This window comes from Schistocerca cancellata, chromosome 1, assembly GCF_023864275.1.
Source record: "Schistocerca cancellata isolate TAMUIC-IGC-003103 chromosome 1, iqSchCanc2.1, whole genome shotgun sequence".
NCBI lineage: Eukaryota > Metazoa > Arthropoda > Insecta > Orthoptera > Acrididae > Schistocerca > Schistocerca cancellata.
Genome location: NC_064626.1, coordinates 843,950,956 through 843,967,364, shown reverse-complemented (window position 1 = coordinate 843,967,364; position 16,409 = coordinate 843,950,956). Strand labels below are relative to the sequence as shown.

The 16,409-nt window shown below is 41.2% G+C and overlaps 1 protein-coding gene across 1 annotated transcript in view; it reads right to left on the bottom strand.

Annotated features, from left to right (window-relative positions):
• Positions 1 to 534: 534 nt before the first annotated feature.
• Positions 535 to 16,409, bottom strand: part of LOC126188942 (transmembrane protein 17-like) — a 59,038-nt gene continuing 43,163 nt past the window's right edge. Inside the window, exons 3-4 of the mRNA XM_049930689.1 lie at positions 2,444 to 2,557; positions 535 to 2,045 (exon numbers count right to left, since the gene is read on the bottom strand). Of these exons, the coding sequence (XP_049786646.1) occupies positions 1,803 to 2,045; positions 2,444 to 2,557 (357 nt within the window). The 3' untranslated portion in view covers positions 535 to 1,802. The remainder of the gene's footprint in view (positions 2,046 to 2,443; positions 2,558 to 16,409) is intronic.

Here is a 16,409-nt window from a genome sequence, read left to right as displayed (position 1 = left end):
AGATACTGTGTGATTTTTCTTTCAAGGAATACACGAGTACATAGCTTATAAACTGCCAGCCACTGCCACAATTTTCTTCTTTCTTATAGTCCATACTTTCCAACATATAAACTACTTTTGAAGTGCCAAAATGTATTAGAATAAATAAGCTGTCTACAAAACACCGCACTGTACAATGTACTTGCGGTGAGACAGTCTCAATTCGTGAAACCCACTGCCCGTTGCCTCTGGCCCGCCGAGCAGCACAGCAGTCCTGGGTCCATGGATAAAACACTAAAATGTACTTCATTACACGACACACAAAGAGACCTGGCCTGCAGGCAGATCGGTGAGACTAGATCAGATGGGCAGAGCCTGCACATTAGTGGGAAACGAGCATGCCCAATCAGTCAGAGATACTCAAAGAAATGGCCTGCAGTTTTTGTCTGTTATGGAAGTCCACTCATATGGCCAGCTATTCACAAGTCACAGACACCATGTTGATGAAATGAGACCATGGTGACCAGTCCATGCAAAAGATAACGTGCACGAATACTCTAATGATCAATACTAATGAGGATAGGTAGCAACTCTCCGTAAATACGAGGGCTATGCCGAAAGTTTTTAGCAGAATGTGTGAAAAAAAAATTTATTTGCAAAAAAGTGTTTACAACTTTTCAAAATACTCTCCATTAGCATGTATACATTTTTCCATTCTCTGAAACCACTTAGAAAATGTGTCAGTCCAAGCTTCTTTTGGGATGTCACTCAGTGCACTCTCGTATGCTCCTACGGCCTCTTCATCTGATGAAAACCGCTGCCCTCGAATTTTTTCCTTAGTCTTAGGGAACAGAAAGAAGTCACAGGGGGTCAGGTCAGGTGAATAGGGGGGATGGGGTAACACTCGCACTTTTTCCTTCTCCAGAAAGTCCATCGTTCTGGCAGCCCTGTGTGCAGATGCATTGTCGTGATGCAGCAGAAGGTGCCCACTCTTGGACTTTGGATGCTGTGACTTCCATGTGGCGATGACCTTCGGAAGACAATCGTTCACGTACCATTCAGCATTGACTGTACGACATGTGTCCACGGCCCGATCTTTGTGGAAAAAGTTGCCACCATCTTTTTTCCAGAGCTCCGATTTCGTCAACTTTTGTGTGTGGTTCCTCCCCTGGAAAGCACCACACAGAAGACTGTCTCTTCGTTTCAGGGTCATAATGTTAGACCCACATTTCATCACCTGTGACGATACTGTAGGTGTCTTGGGACCTCCATCCACTGAATTTTTCGTATGATCGCTCAGCCACTGACAGGCACATATAGAAGACAATCACACTCTCACAATTAAATTTTTGGCCATAGCCTTTGTCACAAAACAAGAGCACATACACATTCACATAATCATTCATACACAACTAATGCACACATGGCTGCTGTCTCCAGCCGCTGTGTCAACAGTATCTGAGAATCAGCTCCAAACAAACCACTCCTCACATCTCCCTGCCTCTCATCAGCAGCACTGACTGCAAGCTGAGGGGAGTGGCAGAAAGGGGAGAAGGAGGAATAATGAAGGAGTGGGGAAGCGGCCCACGTACTTAGCTGTGCCCAGCCAGCGATGATGCATGCCAAATCAGTGAACAAACCATTTCCTCTACTGAGAGAAGAAACGAGATTTTTCCAGTCCCCCCCCCCCCCCCCCCCTCCAAATTTCCCCGATTTCCCTGACACTTTTGAAATTCCCTGATTTCCAGAACTTGGGGCAGCCCTGTGAATACATCTGTGAAATAATGGGTCCTTCCGTAATGTTGAGTAAGAGTAATACCTTATTAATCATCCTTCTGCTGTGTAGAAAGTAGTACACGCAAACGAGACTGCTCAGCATGGATCTTTGAAGAGTGGCGTAGTGCAAAAAAGCCAGTCAGTAACTGAATAATTAATAAAAGTACAGAAAATGACTGGACTATTTGCTCCAGTGGTTGTAGCATAATGTTCTGATTAAGCAACAAAAACAGCTGGAGAGGAAGCTGTGGAACCAGTGACAGCAACCAGAATCCAGCCAGTTCAGGTACCTGCACATAAAACATGAGATTGATGGCGTAATTTGTTGCAGGAGAAAAGAAACATTACAAGTAGCTCATTCACGACTAGGTAATTTTACACATTTCAACATAGCAAACATTCAATAAAACAAGTTCACAACAATGTTTTCTTCGTTGTTAAATTCATTGGTAGCATTACCTATCATACCAACTGTGATAAAACTGAACAGCTCTCCTTCTAATGAAGAGATTTAGATCTGACTACCTGTACATTGCAATGAGAGTTCTTGAACAGTTTCCCTCCAGTCTCTCAAATAATTACAGCTCATTATTTCAGTTTACTCAGGTTTAATATTGATAAAGATCTAAAATTCTCTCTCTCAAAGTCCATTAAAGGGAAAACCAATGCTCAAAAGAGTCTGTCTTACCTTGTCTGATAGGTTACCAATGTACCCAAGGTACAGTCTAAGACATTCATTAACCGCCGCTGTCAGAAGAACTGTAGAAACGAGGAACCGATATAAAACAGTAAGGCACCCATACTGTAAACAAATCAATATGTCACTTATTTGTGTTTACATACAATACCAGTAATTACTTCTAATCAGCTAGCTTGGTAGTATTCTGCTTGTTAGGTACTTATTCTATAGTTTAGTCTCATGATAATATCTAGAATACATTATTGTTTGTGTAACATTCCATTACACAGGGGAAGCAGTTAACCTTTGCATCTCAAATAACTTTTGCCTATATGAATAGTGACTAGGGTCTTAAAAAGAAAAAGGACCAATGTTTTTTCACAACTTCACGATATTCAGATATTATGACAGGGAAAGTTGCTACTCACCATATAGCAGGGATGCTGAGTCGCAGATAGGCACAACAAAAAGACTGCCAGTATAAAGCTATGTTTGCAGGAACTACATTGCAGTTACAAGAGTTGAAGGGCATCTCAGAGTTTTTATTTCTTCCCTCTGTAGTGTAATTCTCTTTCCATAATACTCATTAGCAGTTGAGATGGGGGAGAGACAGGATTGTAGTTAGCACTGATGTTATTCAATCTCTACATCGAGCAGACAATAAAAGAAACCAAGGAGTAGTATGGAAAGAGAACTACACTACACAGAGAAGAAATAAAAACTCTTTGAGATTTGCTGACGACATTGTAATTCTGTCAGACGGCAAAGGTTTTGGAAGAGTAGTTGGATGGAAATGAGAGTTTCTACAAAAAACATGCTGTGAAACATGAATGATAAGCAGTTCAAACAAGAAGCAGCATTTAAAATCTGAATCTACAGTAGAATGCTGAAGATTAGATGGGTAGATCAAAGAACTATTAACAAGAAATGGATCAGTTTATACAACAAATCCTGAGGCGTAAAATATAGTCAACTTGGTAATGGAGGGAAGAGTCTTTTTTGATTATTCATTTGCTTGGCATAGTACTTCATATTTCTTGAAATTAGTTTATAACACTATCACTGCACCGTTTTGCTATGTCAGCATATATATAACACTCGATTTTGGTGTTCGCGTGCAGTATAACATTATCCTCTGGGAGGATTTTTACAGATTTAACTGTGAAATGTCTAAAGGATTTTGCTTGTTGTTGTTGTTGTTGTTGTTGTTGTTGTTGGCGGCGTCTTCTTCAGTCCAGATACTGGTTTGATGCAGCTCTCCATGCTACTCTATCCTGTGCAAGGTTCTTCATCTCCCAGTACCTACTGCAACCTACATCCTTCGGAATCTGTGTAGTGTATTCATCTCTTGGTCTCCCTCTATGATTTTAACCCCCCACGCTGCCCTCCAATACTAAATTTGTGATCCCTTGATGCCTAAGAATATGTCCTACCAACCGGTCCCTTCTTCTTGTCAAGTTGTGCCACAAACTCCTCTTCTCCCCAGTTCTATTCAATACCTCCTCATTAGTTATGTGGTCTACCCATCTAATCTTCAGCATTCTTCTGTAGCACCACATTTTGAAAGCTTCTATTCTCTTCTTGCCCAAACTATTTATCGTCCATGTTTCACTTCCATACATGGCTACACTCCATAGAAATACTTTCAGAAACGACTTCCTGACACTTAAATCAATACTCGATGTTAACAAATTTGTCTTCTTCAGAAACGCTTTCCTTGCCATTGCCAGTCTAAATTTTATATGCTCTCTACTTCGACCATCATCAGTTATTTTGCTCCCCAAATAGCAAAACTCCTCTACTACTTTAAGTGTCTCATTTCCTAATCTAATTCCCTCAGCATCACCCGACTTAATTCGACTACATTCCATTATCCTCGTTTTGCTTTTGTTGATGTTCATCTTATATCCTTCTTTCAAGACACTGTCCATTCTGTTCAACTGCTCTTCCAAGTCCTTTGCTGTCTCCGAGAGAATTACAATGTCATCGGCGAACCTCAACATTTTTATTTCTTCTCCATTGACTTTAATGCCTACTCCGAATTTTTCTTTTGTTTCCTTTACTGCTTGCTCAATATACAGATTGAATAACATCGGAGACAGGCTACAACCCCGTCTCACTCCCTTCCCAACCACTGCTTCCCTTTCATGTCCCTCGACTCTTATAACTGCCACCTGGTTTCTGTACAAATTGTAAATAGCCTTTCACTTCCTGTATTTTACCCCTGCCACCTTCAGAATTTGAAAGAGAGTATTCCAGTCAACATTGTCAAAAGCTTTCTCTAAGTCTACAAATGCTAGAAACATAGGTTTGCCTTCCCTAAATCTAATTTCAAAGATAAGTCGTAGGGTCAGTATTGCCTCACGTGTTCCAACATTTCTACATAATCCAAATTGATCTTCCCCGAGGTCGGCTTCTACCAGTTTTTCCATTCGTCTATAAAGAATTCGTGTTAGTATTTTGCAGTCGTGATTTATTAAACTGATAGTTCGGTAATTTTCACATCTGTCAACATCTGCTTTCTTTGGGATTGGAATTATTATATTCTTCTTTAAGTCTGAGGGTATTTCGCCTGTCTCATACATCTTGCTCACTGGGTGGTAGAGTTTTGTTAGGCCTGGCTCTCCCAAGGCTGTCAGTAGTTCTAATGGAATGTTGTCTACTACCGGGGGCCTTCTTTTAACTTAGGTCTTTCAGTGCTTTGTCAAACTCTTCACACAGTATCATATCTCCCATTTCATCTTCATCTACATTCTCTTCAATTTCTATGATATTGTCCTCAAGAACATTGCCATTGTATAGACCCTCTATATACTCCTTCCACCTTTCTGCTTTCCCTTCTTTGCTTAGAACTGGGTTTCCATCTGAGCTCTTGATATTCATACAAGTGGTTCTCTTTTCTCCAAATGTCTCTTTAATTTTTCTGTAGGCAGAATCTATCTTACCCCTAGTGAGATAAGCATCTACATCCTTACATTTGTCCTCTAGCCATCCCTGCTTACCCATTTTGCACTTCCTGTCGATATCATTTTTGAGAAGTTTGTATTCCTTTTTGCCTGCTTCATTTACTGCATTTTTATATTTTCTCCTTTCACCAATTAAATTCAATATCTCTTCTGTTACACAAGGATTTGTATTAGCCCTCGTCTTTTTACCTACTTGATCCTCTGCTACCTTCACTATTTCGTCTCTCAAAGCTACCCATTCTTCTTCTACTGTATTTCTTTCCCCCATTCTTGTGAATTGTTCCCTAATGCTCTTCCTGAAGCTCTCTACAACCTCTGGTTCTTTCAGTTTATTCAGGTCCCATCTCCTCAATTTCCACCTTTTTGCACTTTCTTCAGTTTTAATCTACGGTTCATAACCAATAGAATGTGGTCAGACTCCACATCTGCCCCTGGAAAAGTCTTACAGTTTAAAAACTGGTTCCTGAATCTCTGTATTACCATTATATAATCTATTTGAAACCTGTCAGTATCTCCAGGCTTCTTCCATGTATACAACCTTCTTTTATGATTCTTGAACGAAATGATAGCTATGATTAAGTTACGCTCTGTGCAAAATTCTACCAGGCGGGTTCCTCTTTCATTTCTTCCCCCCAATCCATATTAACCTACTACATTTCCTTCTCTCCCTTTTCCGACTATCAAATTCCAGTCACCCATGACTATTAAATTTTTGTCTCCCTTCATTATCTGAATAATTTCTTTTATCTCATCGTACATTTCATCAATCGCTTCGTCATCTGTGGAGCTAGTTGGCATATAAACTTTTACTACTGTGGTAGGCATGGGCTTCCTATCTATCTTGGCCACAATGATGCGTTCACTATGCTGTTTGTAGTAGCTTACCTGCATTCCTATTTTCCTCTTCATTATTAAACCTACTACTGCATTACCCCTATTTGATTTTGCATTTATAACCCTGTATTCACCTGACCAGAAGTCTTGTTCCTCCTGCCACCGAACTTCACTAAGTCCCACTATATCTAACTTTAACCTATCCATTCCCTTTTTAAATTTTCTAACCTACCTCCATGATTAAGGGATCTGACATTCCACGCTCCAATCCGTAGAATGCCAATTTTCTTTCTCCTGATAACGTCGTCGTCCTGAGTAGTCCCCGCCCGGAGATCCGAATGGGGGGACTATTTTACCTCCGGAATATTTTACCCAAGAGGATGCCATCATCATTTAATCATACAGTAAAGCTGCATGCCCTCAGGAAAAATTATGGCTGTAGTTTCCCCTTGCTTTCAACCGTACGCAGTATCAGCACAGCAAGGCCGTTTTGGTTAGTGTTACAAGGCCAGATCAGACAATCCTACAGACTGTTGCCCCTGCAACTACTGAAAAGCCTGCTGCCCCTCTTCAGGAACCATATGTTTGTCTGCCCTCTCAACAGATACACCTCCGTTGTGGTTGCACCTACAGTACGGCTATCTGTATCGCTGAGGCACGCAAGCCTCCCCACCAGCGGCAAGATCCGTGGTTCATGGGGGAGGGGGGATTTTGCTTATCAGATTTGAAATTAAAGTTATGTAAAACATAGGAAGTATCAGATCCCAGATCCAATTTAGATAACATTTTAACTAATCAAATTTATTCAAATGAAAAAGAATATGGTCACCAGCCTAATTAGGCATGGAAATGTTAAACATTTCTTTTAAAGAAAAAGTAAATAGTTTTGGTGGAAACCATCACCTATACTCCTTTCTTATGGAAGTGCAATGAACCCTATCACAAGCAGGAAAATGTTACAGTGGATAAAAGCAGTTTTGTAAGATATTCAAGTTTTCACAAACACAAATGACACTTTAACATTCATCAACAGTAAATACTTTGCCAAACCTCAGTAATTTCATCCTCACAGCAATTGCAATTCATTACTAAACTAGAAAAGGACATGGGCCTAGTCTTATTTCATCAGATGCTTTCTACACAGCAAAAAATTTAATTAAAATTCACTTGCATTAAGATTCACACATTCCTTAGTATGCAATGTTTTAACTGCTTTATGAATAGGGGCACTCATAACAGCTTTACCTTCAGCAATAGAAACAGTAAGTAGGGGGCTCCCAATCTGATATTACACTTTTTATCACACAAAGTGCACAAAACTCAACATAAACTTCAAAATATTCATTAATCAAGTAACTTTATGCATTTTGAAAAACTTACAATGGGGGCTCTTAATTTTGACTGCTATTATAAAGCAAACTGGACACACTTTTCTGAAGCAAATTAAAACCAGTAAACTTTGATAGCACTCTTTCATAAATTTGACTCACCATATATGCTTTTTCAACAGTTAATACAGCAGATAATTTTACCAGGTATTGTATTTCAAATCTACCTTTGAAAGCATTTACTTTAACTAACCTCAACATGTCTTGTTAACTGTTTGTCATCAGCACAATCATTCCTTTCATAGCCATAATTTAAGCAAGTAATCGTTAAAACCACAAAACTTTAAACTGAAGCAATTCAATTACTAAGGAGGCTTTCATAAAAGCAACACTTACTTCCTCCCTCAACTTCAACAAAATCCGCAGTAAGTTTAGGTAACTTTTTGCACTCAATTTCAAGCAAAAGTAATCAAACACTTGTTTTTGATTATCAGTTATCATACTCAGGGCACTCAGAAATCATTGTTCAAAATGAGAGGAGCCTAAGATGTATTATGATAGGAAACAATTCAACATGAATTTACCATGAGTTACCTTATATTTTCACATACTAAATGAGCTGATCCAACACTTTACAAAAGTTAGACTTCTCTCCTCTGCTTACATGATTGCGCAATGTTGGCTGCGAGTACATGACGACAGGTGGACTTCCTGTTGGAAGTAATATGCTCTGTTATTTTCTTCTTGGCAACAATCATCAGCTTTTATGGTATTTTCCAACAACAGAGCAATGTATTAGAGCCATTCATCCACCCGTGGCTTTTCCATAATATTTCCGAGCACTGAAAGCCTCACTCGGCACCTGCACAAAGCACCTTCCAATTGCTAGCTGCCGACTGTACGGTTGCTAGTCTCCGAATGACTATCGGTCCACCTTTTCCCTTGCACCAACCACATTTTGCGTGCGCTAACTCACTTTTCTTTCAGGGGAGAAGCACACCAAGTTTTCATTTATACAATTCAAAAGTCTTAAGTGTGAATCAGCACATACTTTGTTGTATTCATACCTTTTACAAAATCCTGCCATTTACACATATTAGTAAATCAACAAAAAAAATACATATAATTAAAGTCATCCTCCGCCAAATGATGCAAAGTGTCCTAACAGTGAAGAGAAAACATAGTGCATATCTTTCTACATCTTTACAGCATATCAAAGATTACATACCAAAGAAAACATACTTTATATAAAGCATAATTAATCAGAAAAAAAATATTTAGGATCTTAACTATGGTGTTACAAGTTGACATACATACCCAAGAAGGTGGGTAAAACTAAGGTGGATAACAATAGTGATCCTATAATGCTAGTTACAAAGGAACAAACATGGTAGAAAGATAAAATGAATTATTACAAGAAACCTCCTTTCTTTAAGGGGCCATTCGCCAAGAGTATCTAGGACAACTGGTGACCAGTCAAAATTTAAATCTCTTTCACTCTGTGGCTACAGACATGAAGTATAGACTGCATTCTACACCTTGTGCTATATCAGCTAAACCATTGGATAGCTCAAATGAAAAATGCATATTAAAGCATATACAGTTAAAACACTGACATTGAGTTAGAAAGTGATGCACTATCAGTGGTTCGTTACAGTAAGAGCAAAGGGGCACACTGTCACCACTTTAACATATGAGAATGGCTGAAATGACAGTGCCCAATACACACACTAATTAAAATTATGCCCTTACAATGCAACACACGAGGGAAAGTTTCCCAAGTCTGCCTTTACTAGGCTAAGATATAGGGATTACAGTCAGCGGCTTCGCACCAATGTGTAGGAAATGTGTTCCCCTTCCAGGAACAATTGCAAGTATGGAGGAGAAAACATTCGCCATCAGGACACAGATTCTATATCATCTGAATGTGAACGGAATGTGGTCCTGGAACAGAGGAACACGTTGACAAAAAAGTGTGCTCTAGCTGCTTCACAGCAAGAACAATAATATAGTATTCATGATTTTGAGACGTGAAAGATATCTCCTGGGCCTCCACCACTCACTTCCAGGGTAGAAGGGCAGGATAGTAATGGGACGATTTTGAAACCTACGCAAAGTGCAGTCTCAAAGTGTTGGACATATCAGACAAGGTCCACTAAAACATTATTAACAATGTGTTTTGGAAGACAGGTCTTTTTCCAGCAACATAATGAAGTTTATCCCCAAAGACAGAAGAGGAACTATAACTTACTTTTACTTTTTCGTGTCTGGAAACTACAATTTGTTTGCCCAGTATTGGGCAATGTCCAATGCTTCTTCTTAGGAAATGGTGTCTGGATTTAAGTCTTCTGGGGCCACACTCTAGGCCAAATATTGAGTGACGGGCATCAAAGGTTTGTTTTAGCTTCTCGGTATGTTCATGGGCTTTCCTACGTGAGTCAGGGTTTGTGAAACCTGCGGCCCTGTGAAGATTTTCTATGAGGGTTGGTTCCATGCAGCCTGTCACTATCCTGCATGTTTCATTCAAGCTAATGTCTACCTTTTTTACGTGGGCGGATCTGCACCATACCGGGCAGGCATATTCGGCAGTTGAGAAGCACAAAGCTTGGGCTGAAGTTCTGACCACGGTAGGTTTGGCACCCCATTTGCTATTGGACAGCTTTCTTATTAGGGAATTTCGTGCTTCTACTTTTTTGCAATGATATTTGTATGTCAATGTTCTGTCCAGCACGACGCCAAGGTAGGTGGGAGTATCTGTGTGTTCTAGTAATGTCCCATCCCAGGTAACTTTGCCTGCCTCGAGTTCAGATGGAATGAACTCACTTGAGTTTTGGAGGGATTGGGTTTTAGAGAATTCTTTTTGTAGTAGGTTGACATTGTAGAAAGGGCGGTTTCTACTTTCTCCTCGTATAACAATAACGAGAAGCAACAATAGAGATCCAAGAGGCATTCAGTGACAGAGAGGATTACATTTGTGAAATACTCTACCTGGTTACCACTGCTGGGGAATTGTTGATTGTCAAAGGTATCTAGTAAGGAGTAGAGCTTCCAGTCAGGTTCCAGAAGCTGATGCACTGTCTTACACATTGATTGTACATGGTTCAGGAAGCAAATTATGCATACAGAATGGTCACTCAGGTAAACTATGTAATCAAAAGTATATGGACACCCCCAAAAACATATGTTTTTCATATTAGGCGCATTGTGCTGCCACCTACTGCCAGATACTCCATATCAGCGACCTCAGTAGTCATTAGACATTGTGAGAGAACAGAATGGGGTGCTCTGCAGAACTTGCAAACTTCAAATGTGGTCAGGTGATTGGGTGTCACTTGTGTTATACGTTTTTATGTGAGATTTCAACAGTCCCAAACATCCCTAGGTCTACATTTTCCGATGCGATAGTGAAATGGAAATGTGAAGGGACACATACAGCACAAAAGCACACAGGCGGATCTCGTCTGTTGACTGACAGAGACCGCCAACAGTTGAAGGGGTTGTAATGTGTAACAGGCAGACATCTATCCACACTATCACACAGGAATACCAAACTGCATCAGGATCCACTGCAAGTACTATGAGAGGCAGCTACATGGGTAACAGGGGTTGTGTGGCGTGGACTGGGCAGTTTTTTTTAGGTTAGATGGCCTCGGGAAAAGTACAGAAAGGGCAACAGCCTCAAAGAGTGCAGGGCAAAATAGGATATGCAGGGACCAAGCAGCAATCGGTATTGTAATTGTAAACTGTCGAAGCTGCATTGGTAAAGTACCGGAACTTCAAGCGCTGATAGAAAGCACCAAAGCTGAAATTGTTATAGGTACAGAAACCGAAATTTTTACAAAGGCACAGACAGTGTTTAGAAAGTATAGATTGCATGCAACCGGTGGTGGCGTGTTTGTCACTGTTAGTAGTAGTTTATCCTGTAGTGAAGTAGAAGTGGATAGTTCCTGTGAATTCTTATGGATGGAGGTTATACTCAACAACCGAGCTACGTTAATAATTGGCTCCTTTTACCGACCTCCCGACTCAGCAGCATTAGTGGTAGAACAACTGAGAAAAAATCTGGAATACATTTCACATAAATTTCCTCAGCATGTAATAGTCTTAGGCAGAGATTTCAATTACCAGATATAGACTGGTACACTCAGATGTTTAGGACGGGTGGTAGGGACAGAGCATCGAGTGACATTATACAGAGTGTGCTATCCGAAAGTTACCTCGAGCAATTAAACAGACATCCGATTCGTGGAGATATCTTGGACCTACTGATAACAAACAGACCCCAACTTTTCGAATCTGTAAGCGTAGATCATAAGGCCATTGCAGTATCCCTGAATATGGAAGTAAATAGGAATATAAAAAAAAGGGAGGAAGGTTTATCTGTTTAGCAAGAGTAATAGGAGGCAGATTTCAGACTACCTAACAGATCAAAACGAAAATTTCTGTTCCGACACTGACAATGTTGAGTGTTTATGGAAAAAGTTCCAAGGCAATCATAAAATGCGTTTTAGACAGGTACGTACCAAGTAAAACTGTGAGGGACGGGAAAAACCCACTGTGGTTCAACAACAAAGTTAGGAAACTACTGCAAAAGCAAAGAGAGCTTCACTGAAAATTTAAACGCAGCCATAACCTCTCAGACAAACAGAAGCTAAACGATGTCAAAGTTAGTGTAAGGAGGGCTATGCTTGAAGTGTTCAGTGAATTTGAAAGTAAAACTCTATGTACCGACTTGACAGAAAATCCTAGGAAGTTCTGGTCTTACGTTAAATCAGTAAGTGGATCGAAACAGCATATCCAGACACTCTGGGATGATAATGGCATTGAAACAGAGTATGACACGTGTAAAGCTGAAATACTAAACACTTTTTTCAAAAGCTGTTTCACAGAGGAAGAGTGCACTGCAGTTCCTTCTCTAAATCCTCGCACGAACGAAAAAATGGCTGACATCAAAATAAGTGTCTAAGGTATAGAAAAGCAACTGAAATCACTCCTCAGAGGAAAGTCCACTGGTCCTGACGGGATGCCAATTCGATTCTACACAGAGTATGCGAAAGAACTTGGCCCCCCTTATAACAGCTGTGTACCGCAAGTCTCTAGAGGAACGGAAGGTTCCAAATGATTGGAAAAGACCAAAGGTAGTTCCAGTTTTCAAGAAGGGTCGTCGAGCGGATGCGCAGAACTATAGGCCTACATCTCTGACATCTATCTGTCGTAGAATTTTAGAACATGTTTTTTGCTCACGTATTGCCATTTCTGGAAACCCAGAATCCACTCTGTAGGAATCAACATGGATTTCGGAAACAGCGATCGTGTGAGACCCAACTCGCTTTATTTGTTCATGAGACCCTGAAAATATTAGACACAGGCTCCCAGGTAGATGCCATTTTCCTTGACTTCCAGAAGGCATTCGATACAGTTCCGCACTGTCACCTGATAAAGTAAGAGCCTACGGAATATCAGACCAGCTGTGTGTCTGGATTGAAGAGTTTTTCGCAAACAGAACACAGCATGTTGTTCTCAATGGAGAGACATCTACAGACGTAAAGTAACCTCTGGCGTGCCATAGGGGAGTGTTATGGGACCATTGCTTTTCACAATATATATATAAATGACCTAGTAGATAGTGTCGGAAGTTCCACGCAGCTTTTCGCGGATGATGCTGTAGTATACAGAGAAGTTGCAGCATAAGAAAATTTCAGCGAAATGCAGGAAGATCTGCAGCAGATAGGCACTTTGAGCAGGGAGTGGCAACTGACCCTTAACATAGACAAATGTAATGTACTGTGAATACATAGAAAGAAGGATCCTTTATTGTATGATTATATGATAGCGGAACAAACACTGGTAGCAGTTACTTCTGTAAAATATCTGGGAGTATGCATATGGAACGATTTGAAGTGGAATGATCATATAAAATTAATTGTTGGTAAGGCGGGTGCCAGGTTGAGATTCATTGGGAGAGTCCTTAGAAAATGTAGTCCATCAACAAAGGAGGTGGCTTACAAAACACTCGTTCGACCTATACTTGAGTATTGCTCATCAGTGTGGGATCCGTACCAGATCGGGTTGACGGAGGAGATAGAGAAGATCCAAAGAAGAGCGGCATGTCACAGGGTTATTTGGTAACCGTGATAGCGTTACAGAGATGTTTAGCAAACTCCAGTGGCAGACTCTGCAAGAGAGGCGCTCTGCATCGCGGTGTAGTTTGCTGTCCAAGTTTCGAGAGGGTGCGTTTCTGGGTGAGGTATCGAATATATTGCTTCCCCCTACTTATACCTCCCGAGGAGATCACGAATGTAAAATTAGAGAGATTCGATCACACATGGAGGCTTTCCGGCAGTTGTTCTTCCCGTGAACCATACGCGACTGGAACAGGAAAGGGAGGTAATGACACTGGCACGTAGGGTGCCCTCCGCCACACACCGTTGGGTGGCTTGCGGAGTATAAATGTAGATGTAGAGTTAGACGGAAGGTGAGAAAACTTGGATTTCATGGTCAAGCAGCTGTTCATACGCCACACAGCATGCCAGTAAATGCCAAACAATGCCTCACTTGGTGTAAGGAACATAAACATTGGATGATTGAACAGTGAAATAATGTATGGAGTGACGAATCACGGTACACAATATGGCGATCTGATGGCACGGTGTGGGTATGGCGAATGCCCAGTGAACATCATCTGCCAGCATGTGTAGTGCGAACAGTAAAATTCGGAGGCAGTGGTGTTATGATGTGGTCATGTTTTTCATGGAGGGGGCTTGCACCCCTTGTTGTTTTACATGGCCCTACCACAGCACCGGTCTACATTCATGTTTTAGGCACATTCTTACTTCCCACTGTTGAAGAGCAATTCGGGGATGGCGACTGCATTTTTCAACATGATCGAACACCTGTTCATAATGCACGGCCTGTGGTGGAGTGGTTACATGACAGTAACATCCCTGTAATGGACTGGCCTGCACAGAGTCCTCATCTAAATCCAATAGAACACCTTTGGGGTGTTTTGGAACGCCAACTTCGTGCCAGGCCTCACCGACCGACACCAATACCTCTCCTCTGTGTAGCACTCCGTGAAGAATGGGTTGCCATTCCCCAAGAAACCTTCCAGCACCTGATTGGACATATGTCTCCCAGAGTGGAAGCTGTCATCAAGGCCAAAGGTGGGCCAACACTGTATTGAATTCCAGCATTGTTGATGGAGGGTGCCACAAACTTTTAAGTCATTTTCACACAGGTGTCTGGATACTTTTGATCACATAGTGTGTGTGTCCAAGACGACAGACTTCTTCTCTACATGGTGAACTAGCTATCTACTGCAGATGGAAAGGTCCAGGTGTGACAATGAGTGTGTGGAATCTGAAAGAAATGTGGGTTCACCTGTGGTAAGGGAAATCATATTAATCTGCTCTAGATCATCTGCCAGGAGTGTGTCCCTTGCACTGGCTCTTTAAGAGCCGCAAATAGGATGGTGGCCATTGCAATTGCTGAGCAGGAAGACTGGTGTTGGGAGCTGACCAGTAAGCTGTAGTATTTCCACTCTGTTATGAACAATTGAGAGGAGTGCACAGTTGACGCAAAGAGAAAATTTTATGCTGGGAAGGGAAATACAAACAGTGACAGCTTGCAACCAATATTCAACTCTCAGATAAGTGCCACTATACCATCACGAACAGGAGCCCCTTGTCAGGAGGAAGGTCATAGCAACAGTAAGTGAAACCTTTTCCCTCACCCAGGTATCCTGCATAGCCCACTTAAATTACAGAGGGCATTTGTGCAGCACAGTCTCCTGTGCAGTTAATGCAGTGACAGAAAGGAAATGTGCAGTCTCCCTCATGTGTGTGTCTACCACAATGTATGAGTTTGGCTGCATCTTAACAGGACTTGCAAGCATGACAAACACTGACACTGGTAGCAATACCTGACGATGTGTGACAGGTTGAAGTGGTCTTGGGGCCATATTTTTGTTTCTTACACGCATATAACAGCTAGGGACCTCGAATGTAAAAGCAACTGAAATTCAGTGGTATGTGATCTGATGCTGCATACATTCAACTGGAAGATAACCAAATTTAAGGATGTCAGGCAACAGTAGGGTTAGTGATCACCCTTGCAGCTTTGGACAGCTCGATTCTATACGCACTGGAATACAGGTTTCAGGAGGAGGAGGATTCTGTTCCATTATTTCTTCAGAAGTGGAGCTTGCCCAGTCGATTAGTTGTCTTTAAGGTTTAGGATCAATTGACAATTTGTGTCGGTGAAGTGGAGATTGACTGAACAAGGTTAGGGCACAGCGCTGAAGTTTAAGAGGATTTCCAAGTTGGGGAATGCAAGGAACAATTCCTCTTGCATTTGTTAGATGATGACCTGGACGTTGGTACAAGAGATAAACAATAAACTTTCTTGACAGTATTCTCTGTTCAATTTTTGGTATTCTATATGTGTCACATGAGACTTCTCTATGTGGGTGAAGATTTGATAAATTGTTGTGGAGGTACCGTGGTAACAGACAAGGATGCTACTTTAGAGCTCGAGGACTTCAGAATCCTGGCTCTGAATAGGCGGTAGCAGGTCTGTGTAGACATATTCACTTTGAGTGTGGTGTAGCCACAAAAGTGCTGTTAGTGCAAGATGGTGATATGAAAGCCTTTCAGATGGCAAACATTTTCCAAGCGCCAGTAAATGAAACCTTTTCCCGTGCACAGACATCCAGTATAGCAAATACAGAGCGCATTCGTGGCAGCACGGCCTCCTGTGCAATTAATGCAGCGAGAGACAGGGGATGTGCAGTCTCCCTCCTCTGTATCTCTGCCACAATGTATGAGTTTGACTGCATCTTAAGAGGAC